Source organism: Coffea eugenioides, chromosome 6, assembly GCF_003713205.1.
Source record: "Coffea eugenioides isolate CCC68of chromosome 6, Ceug_1.0, whole genome shotgun sequence".
Taxonomy (NCBI): domain Eukaryota; kingdom Viridiplantae; phylum Streptophyta; class Magnoliopsida; order Gentianales; family Rubiaceae; genus Coffea; species Coffea eugenioides.
In genome coordinates, this window is record NC_040040.1 from 54,053,644 (window position 1) to 54,081,242 (window position 27,599).

A 27,599-nucleotide genomic window follows, 5' to 3' on the forward strand; every position below is an offset into this window, starting at 1 on the left:
TACATGTAGGTTTATCTTGATTTAAGTCGTTTAAAGTACGTAACTTTGGGTAAGAAATAAGAATTCTATAATATTAAGAATTCTTATAGGAAATAAAAATGCGTTCTCAAGACAGATTTTACCTACTTTGAAAGACTACCTCAACTATATCGAATCCTTTAAGCGCATGGACTCCTATGGTGTGGGCCCACACACTAAATACTCCCCACCATCTGAGCAGAGATGTATTGTGAATCCTATAACCTAACAATGAGTACAACCTGCATGTTTTGACTAACAACGAACGGGTTTATAGGAATTTACAAACCCGTGCTCAAATAGGAATTTATATTTAACCGTACAGGTCAAATACATTTAGTTAATTGGATTCAATTAACTTTTTCTTTTCCAAAAATTTTGTGCTATGCACTATGTCTTGATAACGCACTTAATAATAAAATTTATTAAGAATCTTATTTCCAACATCATATATTGGCTTCTGTTATTAATGGTTCCTTTTGAAATTAGTTACTTTTCTACTTCTTCTAGTGATAACAATTCTTATTTACTTCGGTTTCCTATGTAGTACACAAATTATTGGCATGAATTTGGAGATATATCTAATAGAGATATTTATGTCTCTTTTATTTATATCGCATTACTTTTTAGTTCCATTTTTGGGTAGGAAATAAGAATCATATAATATTAAGAATTCTTATAGGAAATAAGAATTGATATATATCTAAACAAAAAAGGAGCAAGCCACGTAGGAAACTACTTGCCGTCTCGTTAAGCCACGTAGGAAAGAGAAAACATGAAGGGATAAGAATAAGGATACGACTGTATTATATATATATATATATATATATATATATACATATGATGTCTTTACCAATTAAACTCGATCTTGAAAACAAACTTTCTGTTTAACATAAATATAGATATAGATATAGATGTGATATGACTAATTGCTGTTTAACATAAATATAGATGTAGATATAGATGTGATATGGCTAATATGTTGCTCCACAAATAACCATTCGACACAGAAAATTTGTGATCAGAGTAAGGGAAACCATATTCCATGAAATCAAAATGACAAACGTGACTCTATAAGAATATGGATTTGTTATCCCAGTTTTCCACTATTGAAGATTACGATTTTTGGTTTCGCAATCATGATGCGTATGTGCTTGTCAAAGTATTTTATTGGTAGTTGAAGCCTACTTTTCGAAATCGACACTTTTGAAATCAAGTATTAACCTCTAAGGTTTCCACAATATGTTCGGACCACATTTGTGGTTTTGATTAGCTCATTTATTTCAAGAGTTACAACACCAGAGCTGTTTAGAATCACACGCCTTACACTATACCGTGCTTAAAAAGTAATATTGTCATAAATTCATTCAAAATCATTATATTTGTGGAATTTATCTTTTGTGACTCTTGTTTAGAATTGAATCAATGTAACTTCACTCCAAATCTAATTATATTATATTCCGAACCCTCTTCCTAAAATAACTAGAATTTTGCGCGTGTCTTAGCATGGTCTTTTCTTTTTATTTATTGTGAATTTATACAAATATAAATAATTTAAATATAAAAATTAACAACATTTCTACACGTTCATTCATATTAATTTTAAAAAATTAATGTATTTTAAATTTTCAATTATTTACTAATTTTTAAACATTTGTTTACATACTTTTACTATAATATGATAGTATACATCAAACAATGTGCTCCATATCAAAAACTTGGTAGATATTCTTTTTTTTATATATAAATATTCTTTTAGATAATTTAAATTTTTATAATGACCATAAACTTAGAACTATATATTCATATTTAATTAAGTAGAAAAAGATCTAGCAATCCATTTTTCTTCATCAATAAATATTTAGTTTTCAATAATATTGATAAATCTATTAGTGTAATAGTTAATTATTTTTTACACTAAGTTAATTCAAAATTAAGAGAAAATATGATGAATAATTTGAATACTAATCAATGATATAGTGGTGAAAGGAAGTAATTTATGAGATATGTAAGATTTCAATTATTGTGATTTAAAAAAGTTTTACTGTACTTCTATGTAATAATTTGGTAGAAAGCATATATCATTAAGATAAGATTATGGTGGTGAAAGAAAGTAATTCATGGGAATGTAAGATTTTAATAATTGTGATTTAAAAAGGTTTTACTATAATTGTATATAATAATTTGGTAGAAAACAGATATTATTAAGATTGTTTTCTAAAGTTATATTAAAATTACATATAATTTTTAAACACATAATATAATCCAAATAGGATTAGTATGGGTAAAACTCAAACCCCATAACTCATTAATTTTCTTCAATTAGGCATGCCATGTAGGAGTGAAGACACTATGATTAAAATAGCTACTTATATATATATATATATATATGTGTGTGTGTGTGTATATATATATATATATCAAATTCCATATTACACCAATACCATCGACAGTGTTATAATAATGTTCTAATTTTGAGTCATAAAACAGCCTTAATATATTATGTTCAGGGTATTGCTGAAAAGAATCTAAATCACTAAAAGTCCAAAATAAACTTGCTATTTGTTCCTTTTCTTCTTTTCCTTTTCTGATTTAGGTTCAATGAAGACTCAAAGCCTCATAAGAAGTAAAGGGGAAAAGTGGCAGCTTGAAAGTGGAACCAATAATCTCACAATAATTTAACTAATGTCTTTACTAGTTAAACTGGATCTTGAAAACAAACTTTCTATTTAACATAAATATAGATATAGATATAGATGTGATATGACTAATTGATGTTTAACATAAATATAGATATAGATATAGATGTGATATGACTAATACGTTGCTCCACAAATAACCATTCGACACAGGAAATTTGTGATCGGAGTAAGAAACCATGTTCCATGAAACCAAAATGATAAACGTGAATCTATAAGAATTTGGAACTATCATGCAAGTGACACTGAGTCACTTGACAAGTTAGTCCCCCAAAGTTGAACAGTGATTTTGTGTGAATGGGTCACAAAAACTGGTGGAAGATTTTGATTTGTACCAGCCGAGCTTCAATACAACACATCACAATTCTACTTGGTTTCCCATTTCCCTCCCATGTTGTCATATTATTGGTGCTCTAAAAGCTTGATTAATTTGCTTGTCCAGTCATGTTGACTTGTGCCCTTTATGGTTGGATGAGGATAAACCTAGATTTATATAGCCGTGTTTTTCCCGTGCAAATTAAAGTGTCGGCCCAAAAGCTTTTGGTCCTGAATCCTGCCGCGCATACCTCGTGCAATCGTGTCTTATGTAATTTTAAGACGAAAAAAGAATGGCTGCACAATCTATTCAATTATTTCTCTCATCGACATCCACTCATTCTCTTATTTTCTCTTCTTTGTTATCGACTTTTTTTTTGTTATCCTTAGTTGCTCTTTTTTTTTCTTTGTTATCCTTATTTGTTTGTGGTTTTCGTGGAAAAGAATTAGAGTTTTGTGTAGCACATTAATTCGTGTATTTTTATGACAAAAAATGGACTTTTATCAAAATGTGAGAAAACAAAATTTGGCTGCACACTCTATTCCTATTTTTCCCTCATCAATAAATACAGCCTGAAGTTTTCTTCTCCTCTCTTCTTATGCATCTTCATTTATTTGTTGGTTTTGTGACATGTCGTGTGTCTCTTTATGCATATTTTGCGAAAGGCCGAAAATCTCAAGGGAAAAAGGATAGGGTTCTTCATGGGTTTGAGAGCAAACAAATGAAAAAAAAAAAAACCCAAACGTGATTTGCTTAATTTTCTTCCCCATATTTATTCACGTAATGTATTAGTGTTTTTTTAAGACAAAAAGTGGACTTTACCAAGTTGGAAATAAGTTACATAATAGGACTATAAATGATGTCAATTATTTAAGTCATCTAAAGGAAAAAAAATGTTTCTATGCATTTTTAGGTTGGGTGTGCCGTCCGTGAGGAGAATCAGGGTTAGGGGTACATAGACTGTACCTACAGGGCTTTGTTTCCTGATCTTTGTACTCGTTTTTGGTCTTAATAAAGCATTTGATATTCCAAACCGATGGAATGCATAAACTAATTAAAACTAGTGTATTTTGTGTGGACAAATTTTAATCAAAAACAAAAAAAGGAGTTAAAACTTTTCATTGTCAATTATAGCAACTAGGTGGTAGCCAAATCCATTAATGCAATTGGCAACTAATAGCTCCAAGAATCACACGCCCTACACTATACAGTGCTTAAAAAGTAATATTTTGTGTTTCTTGTTTAGAAATTGACATCAATGTAACTTCACTCCAAATCTAATTATATTATATTCCAAACTCTCTTCCTAAAATAACTAGAATTTTGCCCGTGCTTTAGCACGGTCTTTTCTTTTTATTTATGGTGAATTTATACAAATATAAATAATTTAAATATAAAAATTAACAACATTTCTATATGTTCATTCATATTAATTTTTAAAAATTAATGTATTTTAAATTTTCAATTATTTACTAATTTTTAAAAAAAAATTATTTATTGTGAATTTATACAAATGCCAATAATTTAAATATAAAAATTAACAATAGTTCTACATGTTCATTCATATTAATTTTAAAAATATTAAATGTTTAATTATTTTACTAATTTTTAAAAATCTATTCACATACTTTTACTATAATTTGATGGTATATATCAAATAATGTATCCCATATCAAAAACTTGGTAGATATTCTTTTTTTTTAATAAATATTCTTTTAGATAATTCAAATTTTTATAATGATCATAAACTTAGAACTATATATTCATATTTAATTAAGTAGAAAAAGATCTAGCAATCCATTTTTCTTCATCAATAAATATTCAATTTCCAATAATATTAATAAATCTATCAGTGTAATAGTTAATTCTTTTTTTTCACTAAGTTAATTCAAAATTAAGAGAAAAGATGATGAATAATTTGAATACTAATCAATGATATAATGGTGAAATGGAGTAGTTTATGGAATATGTAAGATTTCAATAATTGTGATTTAAAAAGGTTTTACTATTATTGTATGTAATAATTTGGTGGAAAGCAAATATCATTAAGATAAAATTAAAGATAACTTTTAAACATATAATATCATCATTGTAATAATTTGACAGAAAGCAGCTATCATTAAGATAAGATTAGTTAAGATTAGTTGTTTTTTAAAATTATTTTAAAATTAGAAATATTTTTTAAACACATAATATAATCCAAATAGGATTAGTATGGGTAAAACTTAAATGACCCATAACCCGTTAATTCTCTTCAATTAGGCATGCTATATAAGAGTGAGAAACACTGTGATTAAAATAACTACTATATATATATTAAAATAGCTACTATATATATATTTATATATATATATATAGATGCCTCAAATTCCATATTACACCAATACCATCAACAATGTTATAATAATGTTCGAATTTTGAGTCATAAAACAGCCTTAATATATTATGTTCAGGATATTTCTGAAAAGAATCTAAATCACTCAAAGTCCAAAATACACTTGCTATTTGTTCCTTTTCTTCTTTTCCTTTTTCTGGTTTAGGTTCAATGAAGACTCAAAACCTCACAAGAAGAAAAAGGGAAAAGTAGCAGCTTGAAAGTTGAACCAATAATCTCACAATAATTTAACCAATGTCTTTACCAATTAACTCGATCTTGAAAACAAACTTTCTGTTTAACATAAATAGAGATATAGATAGAGCTGTAAACGAGCTGAATCAAACCGAATATCTCATGTTTGTTCTCTGTTTGTTAAGTGATTCGAACAACGTTCGTATCCGTTCGTTAATTTTCGAACTCCAAACCTGTGTTCGTGTTTGGCTCGTTAAGCGAAGTTCATGTTCGAGTTCGAATTCATGTTCGGCTTGTTTAACATAAACGAGTCGTTCGCGAACATATTCGAAATGCTCGAATCCAAATTATTTTAAGCCTTAAATATGCCATACAAATCATTAATCATTCTAAAAAATAATTAAAGTACTAAGTGACTAAATTCTATTATTCATTAACTATATAGCTAACATTAACATAAAAATAACAAATAAAACCCTCCAAATATAAAAGTCTAGCCATAAAATTAACCCTAAAATTTGTCAAATGATAATTATGTTCATATTCACGAACGTCTGTTAAAACTCGTGAACATGCTCGTGTTCGCTCGATTATTAATCGAACAAAAAAATTCGTTCGAACTCGGTTCGTTTAAGATTTCGAACGAGTCTTTCACGAACACGAACGTGTCGAAACGAACCGAGCTACCGAACAGTTCGGTTCGTTTAACAGCTCTAGATATAGATATAGATGTGATGTGACTAATACGTTGCTCCACAAATAACCATTCGACACAGGAAATTTGTGATCGGAGTAAGGGAAACCATGTTCCATGAAATCAAAATGATAAACGTGACTCTATAAGAATATGGTTTTGTTATCCCAGTTTTCTTCTATTGAAGATTGCATAAGATATTTGGTTTCGCAATCATGATGCGTATGTGCTTGTCAAAGTATGTTATTGGTAGTTGAAGCCTACATTTTGAAATCGACACTTGAAATTAAGTTTTAAGCTCTAAAGTTTCCACAATATGTTCGGACCACATTTGGGGTTTTGATTAGCTCATTTATTTCAAGAGTTACTTCACCAAGGTTGTTCCTTGACTCAACCCTAATTCATTTTCTAACTCAACAAATATATCGCGCATCTGACATGATAATTCAATGGGAACAACAAACCATCATGGCTCTTTCACTGAGAAAGTCTCATCTCGTAAAAAAAAGGAAACATCTTAATTTAGTAATTTGGCAATTAACCAAACTAATTGCAAGAGAATCTAGTTCCTCTGTGATTGTGGGAAGAATCGAACCATCTTGTAACCAGTCTAAGATTGGGGTCAATACAGTCCAACTCAATCTCAACTATTCATTTTAAAATTTATTGATTTAAAAAAAATGATCGAAATCGAGTCAAGCTATACTATCCCGGTTTCCCGGTTTCAGACCGATGCGGTACTCTTGCCAATTGCCAACAACAGGAGAGATCCCCATCCTGGTGATGGGTACTGAGAATTTGGAACTATCATGGAAGTGACACTGAGTCACTTGACAAGTTAGTCCCCCAAAGTTGAACAGTGATCTTGTGTGAATGAGTCACAAGAACTGGTGGAAGATTTTATTTTGTACCAGAAGTTTTGGTACTAGCCTGCTAGGTAGATTACTCCAACAAACGCTTGGTTGATGCGTGACGACACAACTGCAATGAAGAAACAAAACTGGAAAGTTGTGGTTATGAATCAGCCAAGCTTCAATACAACACATCACAATTCTACTTCTTGGTTTCCCATTTCCCTCCCATATTGTCATATTATTGGTGCTCTAAAAGCTTGATTAATTTGCTTGTCCAGTCATGTTAGACTTGTGCCCTTTATGGTTGGATGAGAATAAACTATCAGTACCATAAACCGGCTAAGACTGGGCATACCTAGATTGATGGCTGTGAGCTATTTCGTTACTTCGTTAGGGTACGAAATAAAAACTCGGGTCACGGTTTTATATAGCCGTGTTTTTCCCGTGCAAATTAAAGTGTCGGCCCAAAAGCTTTTGGTCCTGAATCCTGCTGCACTTACCTCGTACAATCGTGTCTTATGTAATTTTAAGACGAAAGAAGAATGGCTGCACATTCTATTCAATTATTTTTCTCATCGACATCCACTCATTCTCTTATTTTCTCTTCTTTGTTGTCCACTTATTTTTTTTTTGTTATCCTTAATTGTCGAAAAGAATTAGGGTTTGTCGAAAAGAATTAGGGTTTTGTGTGGCGCATTAATTCGTGTATTTTTATGACAAAAAATGGACTTTTATCAAAATGCGACAAAACAAAATTTGGCTGCACACCCTATTCCTATTTTTCCCTCATCAATAAATACAGCCTGAAGTTTTCTTCTCCTCTCTTCTTATGCATCTTCATTTATTTGTTGGTTTTGTGACATGTCGTGTGTCTCTTTATGCATATTTTGCGAAAGGCCAATAAGGGAAAATCTCAAGGGAAAAAGGTTAGGATTCTTCATGGGTTTGAGAGCAAACAAATGAAAAAAAAAACAAAAAACCAAACGTGATTTGCTTATTTTCCTTCCCCATATTCATTCACGTAATGTATTAGTGTTTTTTAAGACAAAAAGTGGACTTTACCAAGTGGAATTCCATTTACATTTTATAGTGTGGTCCTACCAAAATGTATTGCATATTAGACTAAAACTATAAACTTTTGTTTCCTAAATGGACTTGGTATGAATCAGTATTTCTCTAACGTGATTCATAACTATAAATTTGCAATTTTGCAACAAGTGGTTAAAAATATGAAAAATGATAATATTCAAGGCTATGTAAATTTGATCTTAAACCTACGTGTCTCTGAACTAGTAGAGACATTAGTCAAGTAATGTGAGATTCTTGATTCAACTTGTAAATTCTCCGTAATTTCAAGGTTTAGAATCTCCATTTAAACCAATGTATTATATATTTTACATACATATGTATGTATGGGTCTAGGGTGGAAATGGGGCTTTTCATATATTTTACATACATAATTTCAAGGTTTAGAATCTCCATATATTTTACATATATATATATATATATGTATATATGTATATGTATTAAGTATATGTACGTATAAAGTTATGGGGCTCTACAATTGACTGCTAGTCCAGTTCAATCTAATTAATATATGATATAAACTCCTACAATTTTGGGTACGAGTTGATGAATTTCATGATTACACTACAATTATATAAGTTTACACCAAATATGGTAATAATTATATCAACTGGACAGAATTGGGTAGAATTCAATTGGAAAAACCCGAATCCAGGTTGGTTTCCACAAACAGGCTCCTAGTGACATTCTAATTACCTTTCAGCGCCTTTAAATACTGAGCCCTTGAACCTATCTCACTTCACTGCTATCCTTCGATTAAAGATGACAATGCTTTTTCTCTTATTGCTCCTTTTTTCAATCCTCATATCCATAGGTAAAAAGCACAAGCAACTCAGAAATATCCGTCAACCACCAGGTCCTCCAGGGCTCCCATTCATTGGGAACTTGCACCAATTCGACAGTGAAAAGGCTCATGAATTCCTAAGCCAACTCTCCAAGAAATATGGCCCCCTCATGTCATTACAGCTTGGTTCAGTACCAGTACTAGTTATTTCTTCAGCAAGAATGGCAAAACAGGCCCTGACAACCCATGATCTTGTGTTCTCCGGCCGGCCAGCTTCTGTTGGGCGGCAAAAGCTGTCATACAATCGAAGGGATATTGCATTCTCACCTTACAGTGACTACTGGAGGGAAATGAGGAAGATTTGTGTCCTCCAACTCTTTAGCCTTAAAAGAGTACAATCTTTTCGTCCCATTCGTGAAGATGAAATTTCGAGCATGATTCAAAAGATCGTAAATCTCTCATCTTCATCACAACTAGTTGATTTAAGGACCATAATAATGTCCTTGACGAGCACTATAATATGTAGAGTTGCCTTTGGAAAGAGGTACGATGAGGAAGGGCACCAGAGAAAGCGATTCGATAAACTTTTACAAGAATCCCAGGCCATGATTGGGGGTTTCTTCATCTCAGATTATTTTCCTTCATTCAGTTGGGTAGATAAATTTTCTGGGATTATTGAACGTCTTGAGAAGAATTTCAATGAGCTGGATTTATTCTACCAAGAGTTGATACAGGAGCATCTCAATCCAAACAGACCACAAAGCATGAAGGATGATTTGCTCGATCTCTTAATTCAGCTAAAAGAAGAACAATCATCAATTATAGGCCTATCTTGGGATCACATAAAGGCAATTCTCATGGTAGTATATCCCTATTTTCAAGATAATCAATTGTTGAATTTCCTCTTCTTTCTTTTTTCATCTTCTTTAACAAGCATATTGGTACATGGTTTTCTCAACATAAATCAAGTAAACTGAAAGTTTTTTTTTTTTTTTTGCGTTAAAATAGTTGATATGGTCCTTAATAATAATCGTTTACCCTTTTATCACAGGATATATTTATTGCTGGGACGGATACAGCTGCAGCAGCAATTATTTGGGCAATGACAGCCCTGATGAAGAGCCCTTCTGCACTAAAGAAAATACAAGCAGAAGTGAGAAAATTGGTCAGAGAAAAAGGAAGAGTAGATGAAGAAGATATTCAGGAGCTTCCTTATCTAAAAGCAGTGATAAAAGAAACTCTAAGATTATACCCTCCAGCTCCACTTCTCGGGCCAAGAGAAACTACACAAGAATGCACAATCGAAGGCTATGAAATTAAGTACAAAACATTAGTTTTCATTAATGCATGGACTATTGGAAGAGATCCTGAATGTTGGAAAAGTCCAGATGATTTTATGCCAGAAAGATTTTTGAATAGTAATATTGATTTTCGTGGACAAGATTTTGAAATGATCCCATTTGGAGCTGGACGTAGGGGCTGCCCTGGATTTTCTCTAGGACTCGCAACAGTGGAACTTGCACTGGCAAATCTTCTGTATCATTTTGATTGGAAATTGCCTTTTGGGATGAAAGCAGAAGACGTAGATACTGAAGTTATGCCGGGACTAACCATGCACCCGAAAAATGGTCTTTCCCTCTTTGCCAAGAAATATGGTTAAAAATAAATAGTGATATGGAAAAATAAATAACTAGCGCAATGGATATTCTGTCCCACACCCTGTGCCACTCTCTGTCCCACTTTTCATTATACTGCTATTTCTCCTTCATAAACATCATGTTTTAATTCTTTTTTATTTTCTTAAGATCCAATAACTATTAATTGAGTAATACACAAAATTTAACAAACTCAAAAAATCAAAATGCATAAAAAATGAGATTTTTTATGAATTTTCTGCTGTATTTTTTAATTTTCTATTATATATTGCTTTTTTGAAGCTGTTATTTGCAAGAGTAGTTAGGAATTCCATACCTTTAGGAGGTTTCTATTATTATTTTTATTACTTTTATTTGATTTTTATAGTGTAGATTTAATTTCTAACATTTATGATAGTCTAAATAATAAAAGATTTCGAAAATCATCGGCAATTGACAATCTTCCCTATGGGAAAGACACCTAATACACCTATGCTCAATAAACGATTCGTATACCTGTGAAAAATTGCTTATGGGTTATTTAGGATATTATAAATGTAAAACTTGACTGTAGAATGAGTTAATTGATATATGTATACCCTGCACTCATCAGCTAATATTGAAATGCAATAAATCTAATTATGAGGAAGAAAGGTGTTTTGGGCAAATAGAAAATAAAAACCAGATCCTGTTTAGTCTCTAATGCTTAACATTTTATCTTGTCATCAACCATTATTTTCCATTAAATCAATAGCTATGACATAATGAATTTTAATCATCAGAATAAATTAAAAACTAAAAATGCATAATATAAAACTTCAATCATCAATTAATAAAGGCATAATTGGATTAATAAAAATTAGATCACAATAATGCTTACACTTACAGTCCAAAGTACCAAATTCATGTTACATTTTATATAGTAATAATAATAATGAACCATTATTTTCTCCTAAATCAATAGATGTTATATAATGAATTTTAATCATTATAATAAATTTAAAAGAGCATAATATGAAACTTCAATCATCAATTAATAAGGGCATAATTGAAATAACAAAAACTAAGATCACAATAATGCTTACATTTACACTCTAAAGTACCAAGACTCGTAATACTTTTTATGTAGTAATGCTTCCTCAATATGAAGTTATATGCACCATTTTTTGAAAAAATGATGATATATATATATAGCCTTTGAAGTTGAACTCTTTGTATTATTTTGTGTGGTATTTCTATTAACAATGGAGTATAAATCATCCACCACATATTAATTTTTTCTATCTAACTGTTCATTTTTTGAGAATTGAAATTTTATTGGTAGAGATAATAGAGTTTTTTTTTCTTTTGTTTTTTCATCTTTTAATTGTTTGGACAAAATTTGACAAAAAGCATAAATGACGAAGATTCTGTTATCCTAAGAGCACCTTCTTTTGATAGCAATAGTAATATTTTTGAAGATTTAAAAATTTAATTAGGCTGTGACTAGTCAAGAATTTTTAATGAAAATAAAAAATTGAAAATTGAATGCAAAAAGACACATTGATTTGGAATATTATATTTTTTATTGTCTTTATAATTCAAATTTAATTAAGGTTACGGTTTTTTCGTAACTGCTACAGTTATTGCTATTATTGAAATGCAATAAATCTAATTATTAGGAAGAATAGTATTTTGGACGAATAGAAAACAAAGACCCGATCTTGCGTAGTCTCTCTTAACATTTTGTCTCGTCATCAACCATTATTTTCGTTTAAATCAATGATGTAATGAATTTAAATCATCATAATAAAGTAAAAACTAAAAAGAGCAAACTATGAAACATCAATCATCAATTAATAAGGGCATAATTATATTAATAAAAACTAATATCACAACAATCATCATAAAAAATTAAAGAGAGTATAATATGAAGCTTCAATCATCAATTAATAAGGTTATAATTGGAGCAACAAAAACTAAGATAACTTACCCATACAGTCCAAACTCATGGTACCTTTTATATAATATATATAGTATGAAGAGATGTATATTTTTTAAAAGGATTATTATCACTTTACCCCTTTAAACTATATCACTACTATCAGTTTACCCCCTAACGTTATCTTTTAGTCACTTCACCCTCATAAGTATTTCAACTCAACATATTAAGAAGTTTTGGATAAAAATACCCTTTTATTCTATAGCATTACTACACTGTTATTATTACTTTATTCTTTTAAATTATAGTGATATAATTGATTTAATTCCTAACATTATTTTTTTTTTGCACTTTACTTCATCATTAATTTAAGGGTTAATCACATTTTATTCCCTTAAAGAATAAGTCATTTCTCAGTTTACCCCCTAACCTTTAATTTTGCTCACTTAATCCCCTTTAGGACAATATTGCCCTTGCATTATTTTGACTTTTCATTTACCTTGTTTTCCTTTCTTTTATTTCTTTTTCTCTTTCTTCTTTATTTAATTCTTCTTCTTTCCCATAAAAATCTTCACCTTAATGATTGAAATTAAAAAAGAGGAATTGCAGAGATCTATCTTCTCCTTAAAAATTAAAAAAATATTCAAATCACTTTCCTAAAATACAAATTTTTTAATCTTTCAATTCTTTTAATTTTGGATTTTCCTCTTTCCTTTCTAGTTTCTCATTTTATTCTCAAGAAAATATCATAAAATGAAATTGTTTTCCTTTCTTTTATTTCTTTTTCTATTTATTCTTTCTTTCATCCTTCCCAATAGAAATTTCATTTCAACGAAATTTTTTGTTTTGAGTTTGTAATTGCATATTTTTTGGTGAAGGTTTAAAAGGCATCAAAAACTAATTTTGATTTTTTGTATGATGCCACGTGTCACAAATTTCAATTGATGATTATTAATCAAGCCATAATTTCATCTTAAGATATTTTCTTGGGAATAAAATGAGAAACTATAAAGGAAAGAGGAAATCCCAAAATTAAAAGAATTGAAAGGCTAAAAATTTGTATTTTAGGAAAGTGATTTGAATATTTTTCTAATCATTTAAGGAGAAGATAGATCTCTGCAATTTCTCTTTTTTAATTTCAATCATTAAGGTGAAGATTTTTGTGGGAAAGAGAAAGAATTAAATAAAAAAAAGAGAAAAAGAAATAAAAGAAAAGAAAACAAGGTAAATGAAAAGTCAAAATAATGCAAGGGCAATTTTGTCTTAAAGGGGGTTAAGTGAGCAAAATTAAAGGTTAGGGGATAAATTGAGAAATAGGGTATTCTTTAAGGGGATAAAATGTGATTAACCCTTAATTTAACTATTATGGTCAAAAAATTTTAAATATATTTACCGTTATATATATAATTAAAAATAAAAATTTAGAATAATTATTCTTTTTTTTTCACTTTAAGAGATCCAAAAATATAAAAAAAAAAGGTTTTCTCAACTTTCTTTTTTCACACTTATTAATACTATAAAAAGAAAAATAGATAGGAAAGAAGGAGACAGAAAATTAGATATTGCAAAGAAAAAAAATCTAACATTATCATATTAATTTAAGATTGTTGGAATTAGGATTAAAATCTGGTGGTAAACAGTAAAGTGAAATAATTTTAAAATAATAAAAGTATTTAATTCTTTCCTCTTTATATTTTCTGAAAAAAGAATTGATCTCTCTCTCTCTCTCTCAATCTTTCTCTCCCCTCTCCCTCCCCCTTCCGATCTTTCTATTTTTTTAATATTAATAAGATTGCCAAAAAGAAAAAAATTAATATTTTGACTTTTTTTTGTGATACTAAAGAGGAGAAAATCAACTTTAAATTTTTTATTGTTTTTATTATACGAAGAGGAGGGTACTTTCTTCTAAAGTTTTTAACTTGCTAAATTGGTTTAATGGTGGGATAAATTGCCTAAAAAATAACTCTATGGGAAAAATTGATAACGAGACTATATTTTATGGGGATAAAATGATAATAATTTTAGAGCTAAACTTGTCTTTTTACTTTAATTAACAAACTCCATTAAGTTTGACCGTTAGTCTTGGGGGTAAAGTGAATAAAAGATAACGTTAAGGGGGAAAACTGATAGTAGCACCGAACGTTAAGGGAGTAAAGTGATAATAACCCTTTTTAAAATTGAACTTTTTGTATTATTTTGTGTGTTATTTCTATATCATTTAGCAGTCTTCGGTCAAGAAATATTGATGAATTAATGGTTGGTCTAATTGCTTTGTCTCTTGGGCACTTGGGTTGTCGTCCGGTTGTAGATTCAGGCAAAACATATGGATACGAGTTCAGAATTACTAAGAAATGAAGTAACATATTTTTTAACATTAAACACATATAATTTTCTGAGACATTTTTTCTTTCCCCTTTGAACAACCATATATTGTCACTAACATCCCCTTCATTCTCTAAAGTTCAAAGAATCATTTTTACAACTTTATCAGGAACTCTATACTGCAAATTTGTAGTTTCTGGTTACTCAAGATCGGTGCCAACATGTTTTAATACCGACAAATTCATTATTTCAGCATTACATGCCCCTAAACTCCCAACAAATCCACTGGCATATTTATTGATATTTTCCACTACAACTACCCCACCATGATGGACTACTTTTACCTGTCATTGGAGATGTACAATCTAGGACCAAGAAAGCAACAAGGCCAAACAATTGGTAAACAAACAGTCACATGCCGTGGACCACAAATAATAATTCATATTTAAGTCAATGAAGGGCTACTTTTACCTGTTACAAACATTAGACATGTACAATTTAGGACCAATTTGTCTTAGAAAATAGGACCATGAAAACAACATCAAGGCTAAACAATTAAACAAATAGACCGCCTCTCCTGGTGGGATGGGAAGTCAGGGGTTCAACCCTTGCCTCCCACCAAATTGTCTGCCCCTCATGGGTAACTCGGTTGGTCTCAACAAGCTTCCTTAAGAGCTGATGTCCAGTGCCCGCAATGGTCCGAGTCCCGTGGTTATCGTGTTCGGGGGATGGGGCCTTTCCTCCCGGGCCGGAGTGGGATTAGTCGGGCCCCGCAAGAATTGACCCGGACACCCACTCCGTCAGCAAAAAAAAAAAAAAAAAACAAATAGTCACATGCCGTGGACCACAAATAATAATTCATATTCGACTCAACTTTTGACCCACATCATGCCCGGACCAATAATCATAAAAATTGCACCAAACCTAATATAAATTAACACAACCTTGTCATACTAAAAGTTAAACATATTGATATTTCTAGTTACTTCTTTTGTTTTTTCTTTTTTATGACAAATAAATTATGATAATGCCACTGAAATTATTTGATTTTTAATTAGATATATGAACAATTTTTTATTTTTTTTCGAGTTGGATGAGCTAAATTTGCTCGGTAAGCAAAAATTAATTATTTGCTAACCATTAGAGTTGGCCCAGTGGCCAAAAGAAACCTATTCATGGTACTTGTTATATAATAATAATGATGATGAATTGTTATTTTCTTCTAAATCAATAGATATGATATAATGAATTTTAATCATCATAATAAATTAAAAAGAGCATAATATGAAATTTCAATCATCAATTAACAAGGGTATAATTGAAAAAACAAAAACTAAGATCACAATGATGCTTACACTTACACTCCAAAGTATCAAGACTCATGCTACTTTTTATATGGTAATGATTGGCACCATTACATTACAACTCCAAGTTCAAATTCTGATAGAGAGATTCTATTTTGGGTCTCCACCAGATTTGGATTGGATAGGAATATTAATTTTGTCTCACGCAAATGTTGATTCATTTCAATTGGGATACGATTGTGGTCTTGATGAACAACAAGCATTGAAATTCCATCATCTTCACAATCTCACGCAAAGCATTATAAGATAAATTTGGCTACTAATAATAGATGTGCTTAATAACACCTGACTACTTATTTGCATCAATATGCTGAACTTGCATTCAATCATAGAATAATATACTTTCTGATACGGTAATGTACTTGTTAAAATCTAGTTGTATTGAGTATACTAAATTCATCACTCAATCGATTAGTTTCGATCTTAATGCATCCAAGAATTGGAACTACCAATGGATTCAGACAAAACTATGTCTGGATTAAATAGATTGAAATAGGTTCTCGAAAACGAAATCTACTTTTTCATCTTATATGGGATTTTTAGCTGGCAAAATAGTGCGTGAAGTTAGCATCAAATAAAGTTAAGTTGACCATGTTCTTAACCACCATTTTGGTTCAACGATCTGAATCAAGGAGTTGATTAGTCAACATATTGTAAATGCATCCAACCCAGTGAACAGGCAAATTTAATTGGCATTAATCATACTTAACTATCATTTAAGGAGAAGATTGGCTTCTACCACATGCAATATATAGTATATCTTTAGCTCCATCTGTAATGCTTGCATCCCCACTCAATACGTCTTTGTCTTTTGATAAATTATATCAATTTCATTTTGATTAAAAACCTCACACAAACCATAAGCAAAAGAAGAAAAAAGGATAATCATCATGCTTTAGGTATCTCATTAGTACTCAATCGTTGTAATTATTGGTCTAATTCTTGGTCGTAATTCAATTACTTTAGGAAAGGGGAAATTGCAACGACAACGCGAAATAACTTAGCGAAGATATATCATTTTCAGCTTTTCATTTTTTGACGGGCAAATTGCAAATATATCCCTGAAGTACTTCACATTTCATTTTAGCTCCCAGAGATCAAAATAATACATCTTTGTGTTCAAGTCTTTATAAGTTTACCGAAGTAGTCCTACAGTATTCCTCAAGCTTTTCTTCAGATTTTCAAGCACAAACATTTACTTGTCATACCTGCACTCAAGAGTGACATATGCAAAATTGACAGGTGCCGAACCTGTACAATAATAAATACCTACTCGAGAAAAATACAGATTTTGTATATAGCGGTGAGTAGAGTCGAATCCACAGGGACTGGGGATAATTCGTTTCTTCTAGAGTCCAAAGTATGGGGGGTTTTTGGATTAAATACTAACTAAATAAATTAACTGCAGGAAATAATTGATTAAGAGAAATAATTAAGGGAAAACTCTAGCCAAGGGTACACTTCAGAAATGGTTCAGGCACTGATCATTGATTCACAGATAATTCCGCATTTATTAATAGATTAGTTATAGTTGTCATGCACGCGATAAACAACCAATCTTTCCTTAATTTCTCGATAGTTAAGGTACGACCGTTAACCCTAGGTACGACCCTAGGTACGACCGTAGGATTTAATTTCTAGATTGCATTAATAATTAGAAAGGCACAATCCTAACTAACAAACACGCTACGAGGGTTTGTTTAAACTAGATCGTATGCTCCCCTGACATAAATCCAATTACGCCAGTTGCTACTAAGATAGAGATAACGAACAATTATGGATTCAATTACCTCTATTTAGCAAAATAGTCTATATGAATAATTAATTATTGCACACTAATCAATCATACACAAGAGCTATAACAGTTAAAAGCAGGAAACATATGAATACCAATAAATGGAGGAAATAATTAAAATAAATTCGATCTCACAGTAATTGTTGAACCAAGTCTTCAGTTGTCCCCTTGACTAGAATTAAGAGGTTAGTCCTCCATTAATGGAGAACAACCATGCGAAAGAGCTAAGAAAAGAAAACTAAAACTATGCTAAAAGCCTAAACTAAAACTATTGATTCATTGATCTCCCGTACGTTTCTCCCTTTTTAAAGCCAAAAGGAAGTCTAATGCTATCTCTAGTGGTCCCCACACCAAATTCAAAGTCTTGTACGTTTCTTTTCCTAGAGTCCAAATGACTCATGCTTCTTATCCGTGGTCCCCGCACATGTGGACAAAGCCTCCAAAGTACTTGTTGTTCCAAGTCTCTCTACGTTGCTTTCTTTGAAAAGCCCAAATGACTAAATGCCTTGCACTAGCTTGTGGTCCCCACCAATTCAAGGACCTAAAGGTTGAAGCCCTTAGAAGTCTGCATTTTTCCATACAAGTCCCTCCTTTTTGGTAATTTTCTGCTTCACTCCTGAAATTGATTCCAAATACCAAATATGAGTAAATATCAGCAATTAACACAATATTTGTCAGGGATAGAAGGGGAAATCAATAATAAATTTACTAACAAATTATACTCTATCAATTCCCCCCACACCTGAATCATGCTTGCCCTCAAGCATGGGGAAAGTATACAGACACCAAAATTTGATAATGGTCATTGCTCTATCTACCAAATTGCCAAGATATTCAAGAGAGAACCATATATCGGGCATTAGTAATTAAAATCCAAGAAGCATCCCCCCAGTTAGCTTCCCAACCACCAACTTTTCCAATTTAAAGCAAACTAATCTAAGAAAAAGGAATGGTTGCTCACATTTATCAGTAAATGGTCCAGCTATTAACCAAAATCTCGACACTAAGATCACAAACCGGCAAGCTGACTTGTTCACATACTAACACAATCTTTTTTTATTTTTTTATTTTTTTATTTTTTTATTTTTTTATTTTTTTTACCAATAACAAAAGACTTAGTCTATAGCCCTTAGAGCTTTTTGATGCGAACTCCAACATTTGACAGATGGAAGAGCCCGGTTACTCAGCTCTAATTGCTACGGGACCGCGCACTCATAGCAACTACTACCTTTTGACGCGAAAATCAACACTTTAGGTGAAGATTCCCGGTTACTCAGTAGTAATCACTAGCGGAGTACAGTCAGCTCTTATTTATAACCATATAGCACAATAACTAAAAATAACACAAAAATAACAGCATCCAGCCTCAAATTTCCAAACATGGAGAACTAAAATTAATAATTGGACCAATTCACGAGAAAAATGCCAACAATCATTCCCTATGCCTAGAAAAATTAACTAAAAATTAGAAAAGTCAAGCAATTATTGATATTCACCAAAAAGATGTTCCTGAACTCAACCACATCAACTCGATACCTTTTATTAATAAACTTGGCAACATCAGAATCAGAGACAACAATCCAACATCAAAACTTGGTATTCATATGAAGACTGACCACTAGAAAAAAGAAAAGAAAAGAAAATAAACGAAAGATGGACAAAAACAAACAAAAAAAAATAAAGAAAAACAAAAAACTCTAGAAACTAAAAACAAAATTTCTAGCACCACAATGATTCCCCCCCACACCTAATTCACACATTGCCCTCAATGTGATAATGTAAAAGTAGAAGGAAGGAGAGGGGCAACGGTACTTCCCTGAAGTCATCAAAACAGGGGCAGTTCAGGTGGAAATTGGGGATCAAGACTTGCATGGTGACGTCAATGTGGGTCATCCGAGTCTCTAGTCTCTCAACTCGCATCTGGAGCTGGTGCCATTCGTGGCTTCACCATGAACTCTAAATATCACTCTAAGCAACAAGAGACTACCATTGCCAACAAATAATGGAAGCCGAAAATTCAAAGCAATAACAATTTTTAAAGCCATCCCAATGAGCAAAATGCACAATTCAACCTCCCATAGATTAAACCAGACCCCAACACTTATAGCAAATGCAATCAATAAATACTCATGGACCCCATGTAGTCAAATTCAGAATTAAGGCCGTCCAAAGTGCAACAACTGCTCCAAAGACCCCAAGCAAGTCAATAAGACACAACCAATAAGCAATAAACAAAGGAGGAGCACAGTAGCCGTCCAAAAACAAGCAATCAGTCACGAGAACCGCTTAGAACATGCAACCAATATCAATAAGCAAAAAGAAGCGTCACGGGCGCCCCCAATAAGCAATAGCAGCAATTCACCCACAATTGGACACAAATTTCAGCAAATGAGACACACTTGGACCCCAAAGTAGTAACAACTGCTTCCAACTGGACAGTCAATTACCCAATACAATTAACCAAATTTGCAATTTAGCCAAGCAATTGGCAATATCAGCAACCACAGGTCAAAGTGCGACCACAACTGAAGTACAAGGTTAGTAGCTCGCAAACAGTCAGGCGACCATAAAAAAATCAACGAATGTAATCAAAACACTCCCACCAGTACCACTGGTGCACAGACAGGAAAGAATTAAATTCAACGGTAGCAACTCAATCCACCAGAACTGAAACTTGAAAATAAGCAAGTGTCTCCAAAAACAGCAACAATGATAGGCTAAAGTGCTCAACCAGTACCACTGGTGAGTCACAGGGAAAAAAAAATTAAAGCAAATGGCCAGCAATTCAATAAATATCAGAGAATTTTCCCACATATGGCAACCATTACCCCCAAATCTGTCCAAAATTTATCCTAGAAAATGCCCAAGTACCACCCTCCTGTATCGAACAAGAAATCCAACCACAAATTTCAGAGATGGAGACTAATTAGGGGAAGAAGTCACGATACCTCCACCTGTCAGAAACCGACAGGTGGTGACGGCGTGGGGACTGTTAGGTTCCTGGTGGCGTGCGACCTGATGGAGGGCTGGTGATGAGCTCGCGACAAGCAGCGGAGCACAGGGTGAAAGTGAAGAGAGGCGCGGCTTGGCCGGACTGCTGGTCGAAGTGGAGCTTGGCAGAGAGGGACCGCGCGCAGCGAGGGCCGAGCTCGTGAGCAGCTTGGGCTGGGCTCACGGGCGGCGGCCAGTGGAAGTCGGCAATGGAACAGAGAGGGCTAGCGGCGGCTAGTGGCGTCGGATGGAGGGCTGCAGGGTTGGTGGTAGCGCACGAGCTCAGGAGGAAGTAGAGATCTTCAGGGAGAAGGCCACGTGCGACGGAGCGGCAGCGTGGGCCGGCGGCGTCTTGCAGCTGGTATCGCGCGAGGGCGTGCGCTGGGGTTGTTGGTCTGGAAGGCGGGGTTGACGAGCGGCGCGCCTTGGCCGCGAGCTGCTGGTGGAGCGGCGGCGCGCGGGCTGCGTGGGCTGAGCTGAGGATGGGCGAGAGAGAAGGTCGCCCAGGTGGAGCTGCTGTGCTGCGGGCGCGCGTCGTGGGCTGATCTCAAAGGGTTGCGACTGGTGGATGGGCGCGGCTTAGGAGGAGGCGATGGCAGGCGGCTGCGTGGCTGCAGCTCGCGAGGTGGTGGTGGTCGTGGAGCTTGGGGCCAGCGGCGGCTCTGGTTGCGGATGACGCTGGAGGCGGGCGAGGGTGAGTGAGGTGGAGCTGGTGGCGTGCGGCTGTCGCGGTGGGAAGAGAGAGGCGCGGCGATTTGGAGGTGAGCGAGGGAGGCGGCGACGCGCGATGGAGGAGCATCGGCTGAAGAAGAAAAGAAGGAAAAAGAAAAAAAACCAGGCAGCGGGGAAGAAGAAGAAGAAAAGGGAAAGAAAGGAAAGAAAGAAAAAGAAAAAGAAAAAGAAAAGAGGAAAAAGAAGAAAAAAGAAAAGAGAAAAGGGAAATTGTTTTTTTTTTTTTTTTTAATAAAACTTACGCTTAATGTAAATCGTCCCAATTGGAAATTGCTGAAATTAAATTTTTTTTTTTTTGTAATAATAAAATTTAAAAATTTTTTTTTTTTTGAATTCATTTTTGGGTCGTCAAACACCGCGCAGGCACGCCAAGATTGGTCTTCGTCCTCTGGTCTTAGAAAACACAAACACCGCGCGGGCACGCCAAGATTTCACTTCCTGGTCACAGTGGAGGAGATATTAGCCTTGATACTACCCAATGGAGAAACGACAAAACGAAAGAAATAAACAACTAAAACCAATAAAATCAATATTCGGGTTGCCTCCCAAAAAGCGCCTTTCTTTAATGTCTTTGGCTAGACATGCTATGCTTGTTCATGGAGGATAAAATCTTGTGGCTCGCTTCAATGCTTCATCTTCAATGTGATCCTGGTAACCCTCATAGATAGAGTAATCTTTGAGCACACGAGTTACGGTCTTCCATGGACTAGTTGAGGGCGCCAAATAATCAAGCATTGATCGCAATTCTTCATCCACTCCTCCGTCAAGAGCATTCAACGGTTCAAGATATTTGACCATAGCTACTCTTAATTCATTCCTGCCATGAGACTCAAGAACTTCCGGTATAACAAAATCAATCTCATTAACAGAAATCATAGAGTAAGAGTTAAGAAAATGCAGGTTAGGGAATGGAGGTGGTGTCACCACATTTGCTGATTCTTCACTGGATTCTTTCACTTGAATGGGTTGCAGTTGGGGTTCAATTTCTTCCTTTTCGGGTTCTTTTTCAACTGCATCTGTACATCTCTCTTCTTGAAAATCTTGCAGTTCCTCATCACTAGTCAGGCAAATTGCACTCTCATTTTCAACAATGGTTTTCGAGGGCAATTCTTCAAATTGAGAAGCCAGTCGATTTATTCTGGATGTCAATAGACACATTTGATCTTCCAGATTACTCATTGCCTCCTTCATCATCTCATTACTCCTTTGTGTCTCCTGTTGGAATTGATATGTATTAATAGCTATTGATTCAACTATTTCTTCAAGAGACATACCTGACATAGATGACGATTCTTGAGACTCATACTGCTGAAAATTCATTGGCCCTGTTGTATAATCATAACTGGAGTTATCCCACCATTCTTGATCATACCCGTTTGGATTAGGGTCATACCACGTTTGAGACCAGGGTGAAAAATCTCCATAATTATTGAGGGGGACACTCAGATTTTCTTGATATTCGGGGCACATACCGGTTGAATGATCCCTGGCATAACAAATTTTACAGGTTGCAGCAGCCATTCTTTCTCTAATAGAGTTCAGTGCCTCTGAATATGCAAACTTAGAAAAGAAACTAGTCTCATCGCCTTCCCCGGAAATAAAATCCAATACATCACCAAAATACGGAGTGTTAGAAGCCATAAACTATATCAAAAAAAAAATAAGAGAAAAACAAGAAGGAAATTCGGCAGGCCTTCTTTGTGGGTAGCTTTGACTACCAATTGGGTGGGGACCACTGGAGAGAAGATTAGGTTCTTGCTTTTAGCTTTTAAGTAGACAAGAAAAGAGCCGTACGGGGGCCAGCTTTTAGTTTTAGCTTTTAGTTCAGTTTTAGTTCTTCTTTCTCCTGACTGGCCTCTGACACACGCCAGGTGTTCGACAATATTCCCCAACGGGAAAAACACCTTTTATTCCTTGCTTCTTAATAGAAAACGCAATGCCTTTGCAATTTATTAATTCGTGTGGTGATTTAATTATGCGGCGTGGCTAAGTCTTCCGTCTAGTCAGGGGTCAACTCGACGGCGCAGTCCCGGAAATCTGTGAGATCTAATTAGTTTTCACGTGTTCCTTTATCTATTAATATTTGCATGTTGCCTGATTTAACTTTCATGGGATTATTTTATTAATTGGATATCAAGGGCCCGATGTTCAATGTGATATATTAAACTCGTGCCAATTTAGTCAATTAAATCCGTAATTGTTTGATTGATTAATATTAGTGGCAACTGGTGTGTTTACACATTAGGGGAGCATGCAATCTAATTTAAATAACCCTCGTAGCGTGTTATTGATTAGGACTAGGTTTTTCTGGTTATTAATGCAATTGGAAAATTAATTCCTACGGTCGTACCTAGGAGTACTTTTCTGGTTAGGGGTGACTAATGGTCGTACCTTGGTCACCTATAAATTAAGGAAAAATTGGTCATTAGAGTTCCTTGATGGCTATAACTAGTCTATTAATAAATTAAGTGAACCTCTCTTGCATCAATGATCGGATAAATGGACTGTGCCTGAGTAGTTGCTTCCTTGGCTAGAATTTATTTATTCCTGATTAAATTCCTGCTATATTTGTGCTAGTTATTTATTCATTTTTAGTTAAATTGTTTAATTGTTTTTAGTTTTATTCCTGTGAAATCCCCCCTTATCAATTGGACTTTAAAAGAGACAGATATCTCCAGTCCCTGAGGAGACGACCCTACTTGCTATTGTCTACTATTTAGTAATTTTTGTCAACTAATTAATTCTGGTATATCGGGTTAAGCAAACTCTTCGGGAACAGGGTGAATCAAGTAACCCATTGCACACCTAGAGTCCCTGCTCCAGTACCTAGGATTAATTACTGACTACTTTTAGTGGTAACTAGGTTCTATTTTTATTATTATTATTGCACAGGCTGACGCCCTGTCAAATTTTTGGCGCCGTTGCCGGGGACTGGCGTTATTATTTGCTTCTTTATTAAGTTCATTTTTGCACTAATTTTCTGGTATTTTTCTAGTGTATGCCTAGGTCTTCTCGTACAGGTGAATTGATTTTTGACCCTGAAGTAGAGAAGACCGCGCGTAGAACGAGAAAGGAAACCAGACAGCTCAGAGAGGAGCACTCCAGTGCTGCATCTCAGAGATCTGAGCCCGAAGTTGAACCATCAGATTCGTTTGGTGACACTTCAAGTGATTCGTACCAAGAGAACGTCGCCATGGCAAACACACAAACATTAAGGGAGTTGGCTGCTCCAAACTTGACCCAACAACCTCTTTGCATAACTTTTCCTCGCCTTAGTGAGAATGCAGCTTTTGAATTAAAACCTGGTTTAATACATTTGTTGCCTGTTTTTCATGGTCTGCCAGGAGAGGAACCCCACAAACACATGCAGGAATTTGATGTAGTATGTTCAAGTATGAAGCCCTCGGGAGTAACTGATGAACAAATTAAATTAAGGGCCTTCCCTTTTTCTCTCAAGGATTCGGCAAAGGACTGGTTATACTGTCTACCTGCAGGCATTATCACCACGTGGCCAGAGATGCAGAAAAAATTTTTTGAAAAATATTTCCCTGCATCTAGAGCGGCTAGTTTGCGAAAGGAAATATGCGGCATCAAGCAATTTCAGGGGGAATCCTTGTATGAATATTGGGAGAGGTTCACCAGGCTGCGTACCCGATGCCCTCATCACCAAATAAGTGATCAACTGCTGATTCAGTACTTCTATGAGGGGCTACTGATGAACGATAGAAATATCATTGATGCAGCAAGTGGTGGTGCACTGGTGAATAAGACTACCCAAGAGGCATGGGACTTAATCGAGCGAATGGCAGAGAATTGCCAGCAGTTTGGTATGAGAGCAGATGTTCCTACGAGAAAGGTCAACGAGGTAATTTCATCTTCCATTCAACAGCAGTTATCTGAATTAACCTCATTTGTTCGACAGATAGCTGTAGGAAATGCACAGCAGGCCAAAGTGTGTGGGATTTGTACGAATATTGGTCATACCGCTGACTCATGCCCACAGTTACAAGAGGAGGGAGTTGAGCAAGCAAACATGGCTGGTAACATGCCCATGCCACGTAGACAGTATGACCCCTATTCCAACTCATACAATCCGGGTTGGAGGGATCATCCAAATCTGAGCTATGGGGGAAATAAGCAACAAAATTTCATCCCCAATAGACAGCAGGGCTTCCAGCAACAATATCAAACAAGGAATCAACCATCCTCTGCCTCAGGTATGTCCCTAGAAGACATGGTTAAAACCATAGCCTCTAATACTATGAAATTTCAACAGGACACTGAGGCCAGCAATCAAGAGATGAAAGCACGTATGCAAAACTTGGAAAATCAGATGAGTCAATTAGCCTCAATTGTCAACCGACTGGACTCCCAGGGAAAGGGAAAACTTTCATCTCAACCTGAGGTGAATCCCAAGAATGTGAGTGCAATGACCCTCAGGAGTGGGAAAGAGGTTGAAGGACCAGCGCCAGTGGCTCCGAAGGACAAGAATGAGGACCGCATTGAGAAAGAGCTCGAGCAAGAAGGAACGCCCGGCACAAATAAAGAGGTAATACGTGACCCAGTGGTTCCAGTTAAACCTAACCCACCACCTTTTCCTAGCAGGTTGGAAAGGCCTAAAAAGCAAGACAAGGAAAAGGAAATTTTGGAGATGTTTAGGAAGGTGGAGATAAATATTCCCCTACTTGACGCAATTAAGCAAGTACCCCGGTATGCCAAATTTTTGAAGGACCTATGTATCAATAGGAGGAAACTGAGGGGAGATGAAAGGATAATTGTGGGAGAGAACGTATCTGCAGTGCTTCAAAGAAAACTTCCACCCAAGTGCGGAGACCCAGGTATGTTCACTATTCCTTGTAAAATAGGGAACACTAGCATTAGGAATGCCATGTTAGATCTAGGAGCATCCATAAATGTGATGCCCAAGGCTATTTATGCTTCTCTAAATTTGGGCCCCTTAAAGGAAACTGGCATTATAATTCAGTTGGCTGATAGGACTAATGCTTATCCTGATGGGGTGATAGAGGATGTGTTAGTGCAAGTGAATAATTTAGTGTTCCCTGCTGATTTTTATATTCTTGATATGGGTGATGAACGTTCTCCAAATCTATCACCAATTTTGTTAGGGAGGCCCTTCTTGAGCACAGCTCGTACAAAAATTGATGTTAGTGAGGGCACTCTAACGATGGAATTTGATGGAGAAATAGTTCATTTCAGTATATTTGAGGCCATGAAATATCCATGTCATTCTAATGCTGTTTTTGCTGTGAGTGTAATTGACCCTTTGGTGCAAGAAGTATTTGAGATTAATGGCAGGGATGAATTGGAGGTAGCAATCACCAGACATTTGGATCTGGAAGCAGCCTGCGAGATGGAGTTAGACATCAGTTTGCAAAGAATGGTTGGAGCCTTGCATTCACTAGGCCAAAGTCCTCTAAGGTATGATGTTGCTCCTATATTTGTGCCTGAACCGCACCTAAAGTTATTACCTTCTATCGTGCAGGCACTTGAAGTGGAGTTGAAACCCCTGCCCGAGCATTTAAAGTATGCCTATTTGGGTGAAAAAGAGACGTTACCAGTGATAATCTCATCCAAATTATCACCCACGGAGGAGGACACGCTGCTACGGGTTTTAAGGGAGCATAAGGAAGCTATAGGGTGGACAATTGCGGACATCAAGGGTATAAGCCCGTCCGTATGTATGCATCGAATTCGCCTGGAAGAGGATGCTAGACCGATAAGACAACCACAAAGAAGATTGAATCCCAACATGATGGAAGTGGTCAAGAAAGAGGTAATCAAGCTTCTGGACGTAGGAAT

The 27,599-nt window shown here is 34.7% G+C and overlaps 1 protein-coding gene across 1 annotated transcript; it reads left to right on the plus strand.

The window, feature by feature from the left end:
• The first annotated feature begins 8,999 nt into the window (after positions 1-8,999).
• Positions 9,000-10,733, plus strand: LOC113773322 (cytochrome P450 71A1-like). Its single transcript, XM_027317939.1, has 2 exons — positions 9,000-9,880; positions 10,072-10,733. Exons 1-2 carry the CDS (start codon positions 9,005-9,007, stop codon positions 10,678-10,680), a joined length of 1,485 nt encoding a protein of 494 aa, XP_027173740.1. The 5' UTR covers positions 9,000-9,004; the 3' UTR covers positions 10,681-10,733.
• The last annotated feature ends 16,866 nt before the right edge of the window (positions 10,734-27,599 follow it).

Coding starts and splice junctions, on each gene's coding strand:
- LOC113773322 (XM_027317939.1), top strand. CDS start 9,005: ATGCTTTTTCTCTTATTGCTCCTTTTTTCAATCCTCATATCCATAGGT. Junction 9,881..10,071: donor ACATAAAGGCAATTCTCATG/GTAGTATATCCC, acceptor CTTTTATCACAG/GATATATTTATTGCTGGGAC.